At 38.8% G+C, this 15,282-nt stretch overlaps 2 protein-coding genes across 2 annotated transcripts; one reads left to right on the top strand and one right to left on the bottom strand.

Moving 5' to 3' along the window:
• Positions 1 to 4,101: 4,101 nt before the first annotated feature.
• Positions 4,102 to 7,482, bottom strand: LOC105442294. Its single transcript, XM_011674240.2, has 4 exons — positions 7,169 to 7,482; positions 6,143 to 6,283; positions 4,790 to 5,863; positions 4,102 to 4,244 (listed from the first exon to the last, which is right to left on the bottom strand). The coding sequence occupies exons 1-4, from the start codon at positions 7,395 to 7,397 to the stop codon at positions 4,102 to 4,104; spliced, it is 1,587 nt and encodes a 528-aa protein (XP_011672542.2). The 5' UTR covers positions 7,398 to 7,482.
• Positions 7,483 to 11,507: 4,025 nt separating this feature from the next.
• LOC762872 (putative gamma-glutamylcyclotransferase CG2811) lies at positions 11,508 to 14,712 on the top strand. The gene is made up of 2 exons (XM_001198667.4): positions 11,508 to 11,801; positions 13,365 to 14,712. The coding sequence occupies exons 1-2, from the start codon at positions 11,619 to 11,621 to the stop codon at positions 13,725 to 13,727; spliced, it is 546 nt and encodes a 181-aa protein (XP_001198667.1). The 5' UTR covers positions 11,508 to 11,618; the 3' UTR covers positions 13,728 to 14,712.
• The last annotated feature ends 570 nt before the right edge of the window (positions 14,713 to 15,282 follow it).

The raw sequence follows: 15,282 nt of genomic DNA, 5'->3' as shown, positions 1-15,282 counted from the left end.
GGCATGGGCACACAGAAGATTTTGTTATGTTGGGAACTGGGGTAAAATGCAATAAATTATTGAAATTGTATTGCATTTTCTGTGTTTGTTTTTTTTATTTATGGGAACTGCCCCCTACCCTAGCCCCCACTGCGTACAGTCATGGTTCAGTGACAAAGCAATGGCCTCGTAACTGTGAGGCCCCGGGGTCAAAACCGTGTCGATGTGCCCTATTAGCGCCCTTTTGTGGGGCATTTATGCTCATTACTGTAATTTATGACTTAAGGGCGTAGGTCCCCTAGTTGATAAGCATAGCAGCATACACATGCTTTAGCAGTCACGCAAAAACACGCATTGGCAAATTATTATTCAATAAAATCTGAGAATGTATACTATTATCTAGATCTATTATTTTTAAATTATTTTTAAAATAATTCCATGAATTGGGATTTAAAAAAAATATTTCACCTTTATGAGCGACAGTGTAGGTAAACAGGGTTCATTTTAATGTTTTGTCATGTTAATGAAGTATATACATGTATTATTGGGTTATATATGAAAAACAAATTACTAATTTTCCAACAGAATACCCCCCTCCCTCCAAGACAAAAGGAAACTTGTTCCGTTTGTTGATAATTCATTTTGGCTGAAATCTGATGAAGGAAACAGATGGGCAATTTTTGTTTTTTTAATTAAATGTTTTCATGGAAAATCATGCATTTTATTGTATATTAGAAAACGTGGAACATTTGAGGTACCAAGTTGGAATTCTCATCATTTGCTAAAAGCCAGAATACCTTTACCGGTAAATCATTTTATTTTACAAATGTAACACCTTTCTACTTCTCGACCAACATTATACCTTCAGACGAATCTTCATTTCAAACTAAATCTCAGCCATATACTGGTACTAGACTTGATGTTGTTAACTCGGGAAGATGTACTAGTTATGTGTACACCATGTACGCATACTATAAGTTATCTAGCAGTGAAGGAATATCTCTAATGTCGTTAAGGTATTGATATTATAAAAGACTATTATGTACTTACATCATCATTATGTATATATTTGTACAGGACATGACAATTGACAAAAGTGTGTGAAATATACATATGCCAGCCTGGCAGTGTTCCAAAATGTTCTTGTTTTTTTTTTTTCATTCAGATTCATTGTTGGTTGTAGTTTATAGTATTTTTTGTTAAATATCACTCTTAAATGCCACTAATGACTTAGCAGAAAATAGCGTGCTAACTTAGCACGTTATTCTTCTCTTTTTTTTAACATGTGTACGCTATTATTTTTTTTTTAAATATAACAAAATAAAAGTCAATTAAAAACATATTTGAGCTATGTGTATGTGTTTTTTTATCATCATTCGTTTTATCAGACCATCACATTTGTTTATCCATATGCTCACTTTCTATATTTCTGTCATAAATGGTTTTCTTGATGGTAACGTTATCTTTTTTGTATGTACAAAAAGCATCGATAATCCCCTATAATAGAGTCCACGGACCTGATAAGAAGCTATTTGAAAGATAAAAGGAGCCCATAGCAAAAGCTCAAAGAGCCTCAATTCATTTCAAAGAAAAAAATAGATGTAATATGGATATGTATGATATTAAACAAATATTTATATTTTTGCCATAAACAAATAACATCATTTCATATTTTGTTTTAAAAATTGTGCAAAATACAGAAGAATACTTGCATAGGTTTAAAACATGTTAGCATCAGTATAAACTGGGGAAGGCATAAGTAACTAAATCAGTCTCTTGGAAAAATGGTAAACTTGATTTTTAATGATGTACTACATGTTCATACATACACAGTTGTATATACTATATCAAATTGAATTTAATAATGAATAGATATCAAAATATTGATACAGGGTAATTGCCAAACACTAATGTGAAGTGCAGATATAAAACTTTGCCTGTTTGACAAACGCGACGTATATAAGGGAGTATACTTAAAAGAATTACCAGTAAGGGGTTATTATTCCCTATGCAATGACAATAACACAATCAGGAGAGTTATCAATCATACTTGATTTTTCGCATGCACCATTAAAAGTTCAGTTTTCAGTAACTGAAACCAATAACAGTTCAATGAAATTGTATACAAAGAGGGTTCCAAAGTCATCTATTTTATCTTCATTGGCATCCCTTTATTTGGATGTTTGGTAGGCAAGAGATCAATGTGAGCTTTCTTTTTCAAGTGTGAATTCAACACGATCACATATGCTTTCGGAAAATCAACTCGCGGGCAATTTCAATTTTTTTTTTATTTGTTTATATCCCGTTAAAATCAGGTCGGATGGCATTTGTAATGTTTGCACACTTCAATAGGTGTTGAGAAATTGCCTCAAGTTGATTTATCGAAAGTGACTGCGGCGATCGTGTTATTTTGTTAAAAAGTGGTAGCTCTAAATACCCTCCTCCCCTCGAACTCCGTTGAGTCGCCCTCACACTTTCTTTTTCCCGAGGATCCCAGATTCGCCCCTGGATAAGGGATCAAAGAGCACACCAAAAAAAGACTGGGCAATGGAGGCAGATTTGTAGTGTTAAAAACCCGCCCCCCCCCCCCACTCAGTGTTATTTAGGGTACGCATATGCTCGTACCCTCTTTTTGAAAGCACCCCCTATCTGAGGACTGCCAACATTTCCGAACCCCCCTTTCGCGGGCTTTTTGCGGGCTTTTCCTGCCTTGGAGACCCCCCTAAATCAGGAAAAATGCTCAATGTACCCCCCTAAATTCGGAATAATTTCTCAGGAGTCCAAAGAGATGAGAGAAAAAAAGAAAAACACCCCCTTTTTAAAGAAATCTCCGGGTGAAAAGTCAAATACACCCCTTTTTTTACAAATCTCGGGCCGGACTTTGTCGCACGAAAAGTACCCCTTTACCGGACATTTTGGCAACACGCATGCGGTCATTCCGACCTCTGAGTGGGGGGGGGGGGGGGGGGGGGGGGGGGGCCGGGGTTAAAAACCGGTCTCCGAATGCGAAACACCTTTCAAGGGGAATAAAGTATGTATAATGATTTATATTAGCAGTTGGTATTACAATACAGGTGCTCCCTAAAAAGGGTTTAGCTGTATTCAAATCACCACAATCTTCTAATCTTAAACTATAACAAATATAACTCGGTATAGATTAGGTCGAGGGCTGGTTGTCTCTTTTTTGAGACAATGATAACGGAAATAGAAGTCACATATGAAGGAAGTTGTAAATAACATTACAGCCCGTAATTGTTCTTAACACATACAAAAAAACATTAGTATATCTTTCCTAAACCCATAAACATCTCAGTAAATGGTTTCTGGCGGAAGCAATATGTTATTGGTCCTCTTCGGCCCTTCTAAATGTTGATGTACGTAGCACTTGTAATTTGTTAAATACCAAACAAGGCCTTGATATGGGCAAGTTCTAGCATAGATGTACCGGCACGCCAGGAGAGGGGGGGGGGGGGGGTCACACCCTTTGACTGAATATCAACTCTATCAATTTTGCAGTGAAAATCACAGAAATTAAATGATAAAGGATCCCGCTTCCCGAATATAGATATTTGGGCACACAGCTAAGGCCCAAAACATGATGAAATTCGGGCACTGTGTGGGTAACGTATGGTTCAAAATATCTTGGACTTGTTCATAAGCCTTGCGCCTTATCATCGAACAGAGAGCAACACACAGTTAGGCCAGTGAAAGGTCGAATTAAAACAAGCCATAAGTATCATAAAACGTACCGGCCAATTATGTACAGCTAGCATTATATTTCGTTTTTCCCCCTTGTTGTTTTGTTTTGTTATGTTTTATTTAGCACCTCAAATCTCAACCCATTGAGAACGCGATCGCATAGACATTCGAGATACAAACGCAGGGGCAATTTCAATTATTATTATAATTATGCATCTTTATGAAATCATTTTCGGATTAAATACGTCATTGCAAGGGGTGATGGACAGGTGTACAGACCAGTACGTTCCAGGAAAGAGTCGTTAGCCTTTTTTGTTTGGTTGGGGGCGGGGGGCGGCGCGGGGAACACGTGCCCCCGGTATCCCCTGTATGCAATACTGATTGATTTTTGGAAAGTCTTTGAGATAAATTTCCCAGCTTGAATTATTCCGGGTCTTTGTTTTGTCTCATACTCGATCGCTTCTTGATGGCTAGGAGTAAGAGATAGATGCCCACATTAGCCGCTTCCATGATCCCGAGAATATAAAAGACTATCTGATAGGATCCAGTCACGTCATAGAGTGATCCTGTAAATGGAAACAAAAATGGAAGATCATTTTACTTTTAATAACGATAGGTAACAATAAATATTTATACATTTTACGAAAGTTTGATGCATGGGTTCATTGACTGCGTTCAAAAAGTCTTCAATGTGATAGTATTAACCCATGCATGTCCTCATCTATACCACTATCCCGGACAACTAATATTCAATCATACATCCACACAGTCTAATTATGTTTACATTTTTGTGACATTCATGAAAGTGCCGCGCGCATCTACAGATTCATATCCTTTGTAAATTTGATGTTTTGTAATTTTCGTAACTCAAGAATGAAAGATGGATTGGTTGACCCGGGGCCTTTGTTGAATACTTTAGATGTTAGCTTTATATGTCACAAACAAATCCTTGTCTAGGCTTTCGGTAAATTTGGGCAGGGGCATCGATCCCCTCCATTCCAAATGGTGAAGTGGCCTAGTGGCGCCCCGGTCTATCTTTATATAGATAAACATTGAAAGACACGGGGCTATATCACTGCATGTATACTGGTACAGCTTCGAATGTACTTACCAGAGGTGTAAGCAGTCAGAATTCCACTGACGCCTTTCAAAAGATACGTGATGGAAACTGATGTGGGGAACACCTTGGGACTGACGACATTGGACACCAGGGCTTCCACAAGGCACACACTACCGTAGAGACCGAAGCCCATGAAGAAGGAACATGCAAGGAGGTAGGTGTAAGACGCCCTCAAGGGTTGGACAAACAACATCAGCGATGTCAGAGAGCAGAGCACGACGTATTGACCGGACACCCAGGTTGGATGAAAGTGCAAGACGACAGTACCCATGACCCTGGCGACCAGACCTCCCACTCCGCCCATAGTTCCAACAAAGACAGCCCGGGATTCCGGGATTCCGAGAGAGATTGCGAAAGGTACGATGAATATGGTCCAGCTGATGAGTACAAAAGCACCGATGAAGTCACACGGTAAAACGAATGCAAGGAAGAACTTTGCCTCCTCTGTGTATGTCTTCAGACTTGAAATCCTTTCAATGATTCGCCTTCGAGTACCCTTGCGAGAATCCTTGAAGTCAACATTTGGATCGTTGTATCTCTTTCCAGAGTCGTTGAAAGATTCAGTGCTTTCTGTCATTTTCATTTCATTATATCCCCCTCCTATGATAGTTTCTTTTCCCATAATATAATCTGCTCCAGTCATCTTATCAGGGTTAGGTGACTCACATTCAGCTAGGTTATATCCTGGATTTTGAAGAATATGGCATTCTACCTGGTGAGTTTGGGAAACGTTTTTCTCTGAAGGAAATTCCTTTGTCCTGGTTGAACCAGCATCAACAGACTCTAAGAGATGTTTACAAGTCGACACAGATGGTTGCTTATGCTTTTCCTTCGGCAATTTGAGGACAAGTCCAATCGGGAACATGTTGAGGCAAAGTCCACCTAAGATTAGGAGAGCGTTGTGTGGTCCGTAAGATTCAATCAAAACTTCAGTTACGATAGGTAAAATGAGCACCCCGACAAGAGAACCTACAAAGGCAAAGGAGCAGGCGAATGCGAATCTTTCTTTGTAGTGACGGTGTAGACAGATGATTGCGGGAACTAATACCATGCTTTGACCAATACCTAGAGGAATTGGAAGAAAGAAGACAAATATACATGTTAGGTTTAAAGTAGTATATGGATTGAGTGTGTGTGTAATATATACATTTATTTATATATATATATATATATATATATATATATATATATATATATTATATGAAAATATACTTCTCGAAAAGGACGAAATCAAACACAACTCGACGCTCAGCAAACCGGAATCGCGTATTTTCGATCTTACGTTTCATTTTTAGAGTTTTTCATTGCAACTGGCCAAAGGCCATGAAATGTTGGATTTCCTACCGAAGAAAATGAAGAGGGTTCCTAAAGCCCAGGTAGTACGAGTGAAAGAAGACGTTGTCAGGGCAACACCAGCTATGAGTCCCCCAGCCATAGATATCTTGTTTGGATCAATACGATTTACCAGTGGCTTCACAACTACCGCTATAACGAAAGGAAGAAAAAAAGATAATGTCATTGCACGTATTCTTAGCTCTATTTACTTGTGGCTGAATCCGAACATGAACATATTTGTATATGCTACTTGTATCCAGGCGCGGATCCACGGGCCGATTCTACCGGCCCAGCCCCCCCCCCCTCCCCCCCCCCTAGCCTCCCGAACCTGTTAAAACAAAAAAGGATAGTAACGTAAATTTTACCATTTTTTTTAAAAGCATGCTTCAGACCATGATTTATGTCATTCAACAAAAATATTGTGACCTGCCAGTGACACAGATGCGGCATCAAAATATTTGTGCTCAGTTCTCTGACCGTAATTAAATGCCTTAAACCTCCTCCCTTCCAGCATCCCCCGCTTATTCACCAGCCTGCTGAGTCGGCGCAAAAAAATCCCCCAAAACTGGACCCCCCCCCCAAAAAAAAATAAATAAATAAATAAATAAATAAATAAATAAATAAATAAAAAAAAATTTAAAAAAATATGTGCTTTTACCCCCCCCCCCCCCCCGCTCATTTGCCGTTCACCTGCTGGCTAATTCGCCGCTAAATATTTTCTCAAGATTTGGGCCCCCCCTCTTGCCGCCGGCTGGATCCGCCCCTGCTTGTATCTCATGTTCTACATATTGTATGCTACAGTCTTCCAAAGTACAATATGTTTAAAGTCTTGTTTTTTTACAGGTTTTTGTTAATCTGAAAAGATAGTCTTTATAACTACAAAGGTAGGTTCATTGCATTGAAACAGCAGTAAAATATATCTTTATAATAATAGTAGAATAGATCTCCATAATTATGCGCATTATTAATTGAGGAATATTATGTCGATCACACCAACTTTATCGCTTGTTTAATCGTTCAAAGTTTTTACTTAACCACATGTGTATTCCAGGGTCCATGACAAAGAAAATATGACGCCAATGGTTGCAAAATTACTGTCTAGCTGGAAAACCATGGGTGAGAGAAGAACTCCATAAGATTTTAGTACACCTGCTTCGAGAACTAGGAAGAAAAATGTTGCAAGCAAGACGACATGACGCCGGGAATCTGTCGGGGGTTCGTCAGCACCTCGGGCAGAGCGTAATTTCAGTGATTTCGACACCATATTGACTGATAACCGACTCCTTCTAGTTGATAAGCGTACCGTATTTGTTCAACTACGGACAACAAGGGACTCGCACAGTTATATAAGTCAATTGTGAGACCAGCACTAGATTACTGCTCTCCCGTGTGGCACGTACCCTTATAAAAGAAACATTCTCAAAGTGACGTCGTCATGGGTGTCGATCCCGGGGGGGGGGGGATGGGGGGATATTTCAGGTGGGGGATGGGCTGTACAATCATCCCCCCCCCCCCAATAATTCACCATCAAAAACAAAAACAAAAAAAATGAAGAGAAAAATTAAGGATGAGAGCCCGATGAGAGTAGTTAATGGTTATTACTCGCAAGATGACCATCAATATACACATTTTGCTATCTCATTTTCATAATACATACATATATACGAAGTAAATAAGACAACCGTATATGAGACAAGAATAAATTGAATTCTCGCTCATACGGCTTCATCAGGAATTGATGAATTTATTCAATTTGTTCAATCAACAGCATCATAGAAATGCAGTGCGCCAAATGCAAAGACGCTGCGTCAAAAAGCAACGAGCTAAATGTTAAGCGCAAAGCGCAAAAATAGCAATCTGCAATGCACATCAGACAATCCTGGACAGTGTAAACATAGATGAACTCTGTGACGATTTCGTGATGAGATCGGAGACAAGGAGAAAGAGAGAAAGGAGAGAGTAGTAAACGAATGGTCTCCGATCATTATGTAGCAGAAAGTCCATCACTCAATTCTTTGAAATCAAATCTTGACAAGTACTGGTCACTGAAGAAGGACAAGTTTAATCCTGATGAACTATTCAACTGTCCATGTTCATCCGTAACTGCACAACACCAAATTCAAGAGTAACCCACTAGCGGAAACCGAGGGGCAAATAAGTTTTGTACACTTGAACTGTATGCCTCCCGCCCCCCCCCCCCCACTCAGTGTTAGGAACGCGTATGCTTGTTCCCTCTTTTTGAAAGCACCCCCTATCTGAGGACTGCCAACATTTCCGAACCCCCTTTTCGCGGGCTTTTCGCGGGCTTTTCCTGCCTTAATTGGAGACCCCCCTAAATCCAAAAAAATGCTCAATGTCTATGTCAATGTCAATCTCTAACATGAATCAGCCGAAGCCTTTTACGTATATGCACGTCAATTTGGTTGTGGGTGGGGTGGGTCAGGTGGCTATGCTCCCTGAGAATATATATATTTTTTTTAAATCTTGGCACTTTACTAGAATAAGAGGCACTTGTCGCTAATGGTTTAAAAGAAGAGTTTGATTTTGAATGTGGCTGATAGCGGAGGGGGGAGGGGGAGGGGCGTATACGCATTATGCGGTCCAACCCCTAGACACGCCATTATTAGGGACTTTTAGATTGAGTGGACGAGAACACGACGAACGCCGACTGATCATGCGTGTCAACGTACTTAACTGCCCATGTTGACTACAATTAAAAAATTTTTAGATTGCAATCGACAATATACATGCATGCAGGAAGTAACACTATGAACATCACGGACAAAGAAAGAGGACAAAATATACAGTTCCTCATTCTACCTTCAACAAAAGAACATCCCTTCACTGCTATGTAAAATGTGTTTAACAGGTGAATATGCATGTGACACCTGTTCTACACATTTTTACATAATAGCAGGGAAGGGATGTTCCTTAAATTTGTCTACCTGAGGAACTGTATATTTTATGCGCACGCGGCATACTAGTACCTTGAGCATGTAAAGGCGCTACTTAAATATCAACATGTATGTATGTACTGTATGTACTAGATTTAGGAAAATCAAGGTTGACGCATTCTCGATCGCCGACTGAGATGACGTAACGCATGCGCAGTGCCTTAAAATGACGTCACACATTGCAGTCAAAGCTGTCGACGTGCAAATCTAAAAGTCCCGACTAGCTTGTTTTGTTGACTTGACTGGGTATAAAGCAGTGGTATTGACTATCCCTTGGAATTGGAGGTCACCACGCAGACCATGGTACCACATTGGACTTTGGATCGACGGTCAAGCCAGCTTAACACTATATTGATGCAAAATACAATATAGGTACATAGAGTGAGAGGCATTTATAACAGAGAAGAAAGAGAGAGAGAGAGAGAGAGAGAGAGAGAGAGAGAGAGAGAGAGAGAGAGAGAATTAAATTGAATTTATTTATTCACCACCGTTGAAACCATCGAAACGAAAGATATATAAATGTACAATGACAATGTCAATAACATAACAATTAATATAAACATGACATGCATTAAAATACATGTTCTACCGCGATTTATACAAGTTTGTGATCGATGGTAAAATAGAGTAAGAAGTGGCACATGACTTGTGCTATTCGGGCCTGAGTGACTCTCGTTATCTAAATCCTAAAATAAAGTAAAATAAGAATACATGATGGGTTTCCAAATCCTATAAATAAGATTTGTGTATAATATCACAATCCAAACAATCAGACTGGCTGCTATATACAACTATATAATTACAAAGTTATAATTCGTGGTTTTCACCCAAGAGTAATTTTGTGATCTTTTTACGAAAGGAGTTTCTTGATCTCTCCATTCTTAGATCAGTCGGAACAATCCTGGTTGGAAGCATATTCCAAAATTACTTCCAACAAACGAAACAAAAGAAGGAGAGAGACAGAGAGAGAGAGAGAGAGAGGTCAGATCTAGAGAGGAAAGAGGAGAGAGAGCACCTTGCAATACTATTTAATCCAGTTTTAAGGAATGGAATATTGCCCAACGTTAGCTATATACATCGTCATATTTTTTGTCACAATTATGTAGTCAAACCGGTATTCGGGAGATATCGCTTCTCATATTTTTCTTCGTTTTCTGAGTGCGTTTCATCAACTCCATGGTTTCATGAAGCCTGAGTCACACGAGGCGTACGACAGTTTGCCGTCTTCTGACAACCAAAAAAAGCTGACCATCGACAACCAATATTTTGTAGGGCAGTATATCCGATCGGCTGTCGAATGTCGTACAATTTTTTTTGAACATCAACTAATTTGTGACCGCTCGTGGATATATTTGCGAATGGTTGGCAGTTGTTTGGCTATTGAACAGCAATAAACAACTGGTCTGAGATCAATGGTGGATAAAATCATTTTTCATTTATGCACTGGTGGTACATTCTATTTTACACCGGTGCGTTGGAAGTACATGTAATCTTTTCAAGAGGGAAAACAAAATGTATTCGTGAAGCAACCCTTTGGCATTGATTATTTTAAAATACACAACAACTTAAGTAGGATGTCTCTAATGTGTAAAAGATCTGTGTAAAATCGCGGGTCGATTTTTACATATGCTAGCTCTGAAGTGGCTTATTATGGTAGAGGTGTCGTGGTCTATCGTGTGTCACCGGACTGTGGATCACATAGTTAGCGGTTCGGTCCCACCGTCCTTTGGCAAGACTTTAATCAATTCAGCAAGACATTAATCTACATCTGCATGCCCTGCATCTGCCACTCTCCGCTCAGTAGGATGTGTGCGCTTGTTAAATGGCGCCCATAGCTGGAATATGTACGGAGCGTGTGCATGCAATATCATGTGTGATTGAATTGAATCCAGCAAATGGGGCAATAATGATTACAAAGCGCTTAGAAACGTATGATAATTAAGCGCTATACAATGTGACTATTATTATATTATTATGAAATGGAGGGACTTTTTCGGAACCGTGCATATAAGAAACGGTAGCATATACGTAATATGCATCAATGAATAGATCAGACTTTATCTAGCTTTTGGATTGACACTAGGTGTTATTGCCAGGCTGCTGCAGCAGAAAAAAAATACTGATGTGGAACGTACAGCTGCTCAGTACATTACACCTCATTCACCCTGACAAATCTACTCCTCAACGACTCCAAACCGACTGATTTGTTTGTCTTTAGGGGTAATATAATATATTTGATCGGTCTGTTGTTGATCTGGTGATGGTCTCGCTGTTGTGGGTGGGGTATTAGTACTGTTTGCGTGGTATATTTTTGTTTGGCGCTTTTGTTATGACAGTAAAATAACAATCACTTCCTTTTCTAAACTCCCCAAATCCCACGTTTGTGTGACTATTGCATAGTACAAGGTCTAATCACTCAGACATCAGAAATTCGCGTGTTTATAATTCATTCTGTTTACCTCCTATATTATACAAACGACAAAAGAAGACTCAGTGCAAGCCTCATATTCATTTGGGTCTGTTTAGTTACAATGAATCGTGTCTTCATGTACGGTACGCTAAAACAGGGGCAACCCTTGCATTACGTGCTTTCCGAAGTTGGACAAGACCGGTATAAATATGTCGGAAAGGGCTACACAAGCACCAAGTGGCCCCTCGTCATTTCTTCAGAGCACAATATCCCATATCTATTGGACAAGGAGGGCGACGGATACGTAAGTTTCAAGACAAAATCTGATGATTTGTGTATGCTTGCATGGTATTGCAGTTCATAAGGGCTCCGAAGATCCAGAAGATTAGTTTGGGGGAGTCGGAGAGGTGCCCCTCAGGCACAGGGGCGGATCTAGATTTTAGGGAGGGGGTATGCCGGAATAATTTAGATGTTTTTTATTTTTATTTTTTTATATTTTTAAATTCGTGTTACGTTTGTCAGAAAGAACATGATAGTCTCTCGGTACGTTACGTCAGATATGTATAACGTAATTCTATACTATATGTTCATTTTTTGTGCAGATAGATCCCCTGCCCCCCTCCCTACTTGATCATGCTGGAAAATGTGCCACGCCTACTAATAAAGTGCCACGCCCACTATTTAGCCACTGCCTATACGCATATGCGTATACAGGACCAAATACTACAGATAGGGGAGGGGTGGATGGGAGTGGTGCAGGGGTGTTGTGAGTTAAGGATTATATTACTGGTGTTTATTTCAATTGTGGGTGGCACCTGGACTTTCAAAATTGAGCCGAGGACATCTGAGAGCAAGGGAAAATAAGTAATTTAATTGCTGAGTAGAGTAAGAAAAGGTTTTTGGTGAGGGAAATTTCCCGATCCTAGTAGCAAACATGTCATTTTCACAAATATTCCAGAACTCTCAGTCGGTCATTTCCACGATAAAGATAACCTGAACACATAAAGCCAAGTTGAATAGCCTTGAGCGTCATCCATTGAAATGTGTGAACATAACAATGACGTATTACTAAGTCTGAACATGATTTCCATGTGATATACAATAGGGTATAAATTGAAATTGCCGAAAGTTGATTTTTCCGAAGATAATTGCGATCGTGCTCCTTAAAGGTACTATGTCCCTATTGCAGCCAACCTCAAATTCTGTAGAACTTTGCATGAATTATGAATTTGTCATGTATGTCCTATCTGTGAAATTTAAACGTTAGCAGTGTCCTCATATTCAAATTATGCAAGGAAACCCGTTTACTTGCTAGACTTCACTGTCAGACACTATTGAGTGACTGACTGGTTTTTTTTCTTCTTTGGTAATAACATACATGAAAAGAGTTGCAAAGGGTACATGAGCATTAATACATCAATAACCCACTTCTTGTGATGGCCTAGATTAAACTGATTGAATCTTTGCGCAGCATAAAACGTATGACCATTCGGTACAATTGTCTGAAAATCAAGACTATTACTTTTGGGCTCTATAGCCCTCAAGTCGATTTAACAACTAATAGTCGTTATTTTCCCACTTGAAGACATTTTCAAGCCCCACCTTTTTTAGGGAAGTTCTAAATAAGTATCATCTTTCAAATGCAGTTGGAATTTGACTTTTTCATTTTTTTGGCCTGCAAATGGGACATAGTACCGTTAAGCCCCGGTCACAAATGCCATTACGAACTGCTACGAACGCCGTACGAACGCCGTACAAACGATTTTCAGACAATGAAAAAACAGGGAGATTCGTACGAAATTATCGTTCGTACGAACCTTTGTGACGCGTAGCATAACGCTTGGTCATTTTGCCTTTTCTTTTAAAGAACATCAAAGGCGAAGTTTACGACGTGGACGACGATCTGTTAGCGCATTTGGACCAATTTGAATGCTACCCCGACGTGTACGGCCGTCGCAAGGTTGAAATAATCATGACAACCGTGGAGACGGATTCGACCACCGATTCGAATACCAATTCAAAAACCGACTCGGAGACCGACACTCGACTAGACCAAGAGAGGACGACAATGGAATGTTGGATGTATTATCTATCCGAGCCTAGTCCTACACTTCTGGAGCTGGAAGCGATGGAAGAATATGACAGTTATGGCTCCCACGGCAAACCGTATAAACCTATATATGTCCCGGACAAGGGCTGGATAGGAGAACTAACAAAGCCGTCATCATAAACAACATCTTTGAAACTTCATAAGAATTTCAAAAATACTTTCCTGCCTGAATAGGACAGAATGATGAAAACAAGGAGACTGAACTTTTACAAATTCATGATAGATAATTATACATGCTGTATACACGTCTTCTGTAGTAGAGTTTATATTTATAGGGATAGTCGACTTTAAGATGTCCCCTTCTCTCTTTTTTTAAAAACAATATCAAAATGTATACTTTTTGTGAAATAAAAGGGGTTAAGGTTTTTTTTAAGGGTATGTTTTTAATACAATGTGGAAATAAAACTTGAACTTGATGTAAAAGTATTCTGTTCCCTCAAATTTCCTCCATATTTCCGACGATTTTTCTTTTCTCACACAAATATGAAACCAGTGCTGAAACACCCACACATCCATCCAAATACTTTCGCTGAACGCCCAAACCAGGGCTTCCGCTTTTCTTTTTTCAAAAGAAAAATAGGAAAAAGTTTTTTAAGGAATTTGAAACTAAAGAAAAATTAACGGTAAGGAAAATCGAAATTAAGGAAAATCAAAATGAATTTAAAGAAAAGGTGAAAATTGTCTCATTTGTGTTACCCACTTCTCTGAATCAAGTGTAAACATTTTTTTTTCGTCACGCGTGCTCAAAAAATTTGAACTAAAAGTTCATATTCTTTTAATGAAAGAAAAACAACAACAAAAGCATGTAAGAGGCATTTTGGACAAATTAAAGAAAATCTATTGAATTCCAGGAAATCATTCTGTTCTTTGGCATCGACCCAAACAGACACACATAACCACCCACTCACCCACACACAAGCCTGCATCCCCACATCGAACAATTATGTCTTTAGTTCACAAAGATTCATATTGGCCACAAATTGCAAGATACATGTTATTTTTTATAGATAAATCTGATTTCCAAATTTATTGGTGCATTTATACAAACACATGATCACTTTTCCATCATTAAATATATAAAGAAGCACTTTTTTCCAATGTGTAATCAACAATTATTCAACTTTGTTTCTTCAAAGTCTGAATATACATAAATGGTGACATACATTTGCATGTTCATTAAAACTCCTCAAGACGTTCATGAGAGAGAAAAGAAAAAAAGTATTTACAAATCCATTGTGTTACCTCCTGACACAGAACAGATGTAAAGACAGACAGGCACATTAAAATCTCTGAAGAGTATGAAAAATGGAGTCCGCACCAAGTCTATTTATAAGAAACTCCTTCAATACTTGACTTATATATAGTACACATATCACATACAAAAATACACACACATACCTTAACTGCATGACACAGACTGAACAGTTTGATCCTGTTTATTTGTTATTCATTTTTTACAATTTTTGAAACAATTTCATATTGTTGAAATGCGAGTCTGATGTTATAAAAAAAGACATGCACAATATCCTTTAAACAAACAAACAACAAACCTGCAAGATTTGAGTGAAAATAAGTTATATCTGTCAGTGTTTGATGAATTCTGTTTATAATCAACACACAATAATAACAATAAAGGCGAATTTTCACCCACTTCCAATTTAGTACAACATTACAC

This window comes from Strongylocentrotus purpuratus, unplaced genomic scaffold (assembly GCF_000002235.5).
Source record: "Strongylocentrotus purpuratus isolate Spur 01 unplaced genomic scaffold, Spur_5.0 spur5_scaffold_11, whole genome shotgun sequence".
Taxonomy (NCBI): domain Eukaryota; kingdom Metazoa; phylum Echinodermata; class Echinoidea; order Camarodonta; family Strongylocentrotidae; genus Strongylocentrotus; species Strongylocentrotus purpuratus.
Note: the sequence above shows the minus strand (reverse complement) of the source record. Positions and strands in the feature narration are given on the sequence as shown.

What these genes read in the sequence shown, in the direction of transcription:
- LOC762872 (XM_001198667.4), top strand. Translation starts at nt 11,619, where the DNA reads ATGAATCGTGTCTTCATGTACGGTACGCTAAAACAGGGGCAACCCTTG. An exon ending in ACAAGGAGGGCGACGGATAC is followed by an intron (nt 11,802 to 13,364) that starts GTAAGTTTCAAG and finishes TTTCTTTTAAAG; the next exon opens with AACATCAAAGGCGAAGTTTA.
- LOC105442294 (XM_011674240.2), bottom strand. Translation starts at nt 7,397, where the DNA reads ATGGTGTCGAAATCACTGAAATTACGCTCTGCCCGAGGTGCTGACGAA. An exon ending in AACCCTCTTCATTTTCTTCG is followed by an intron (nt 5,864 to 6,142) that starts GTAGGAAATCCA and finishes CAATTCCTCTAG; the next exon opens with GTATTGGTCAAAGCATGGTA. An exon ending in TCTGACTGCTTACACCTCTG is followed by an intron (nt 4,245 to 4,789) that starts GTAAGTACATTC and finishes TTCCATTTACAG; the next exon opens with GATCACTCTATGACGTGACT.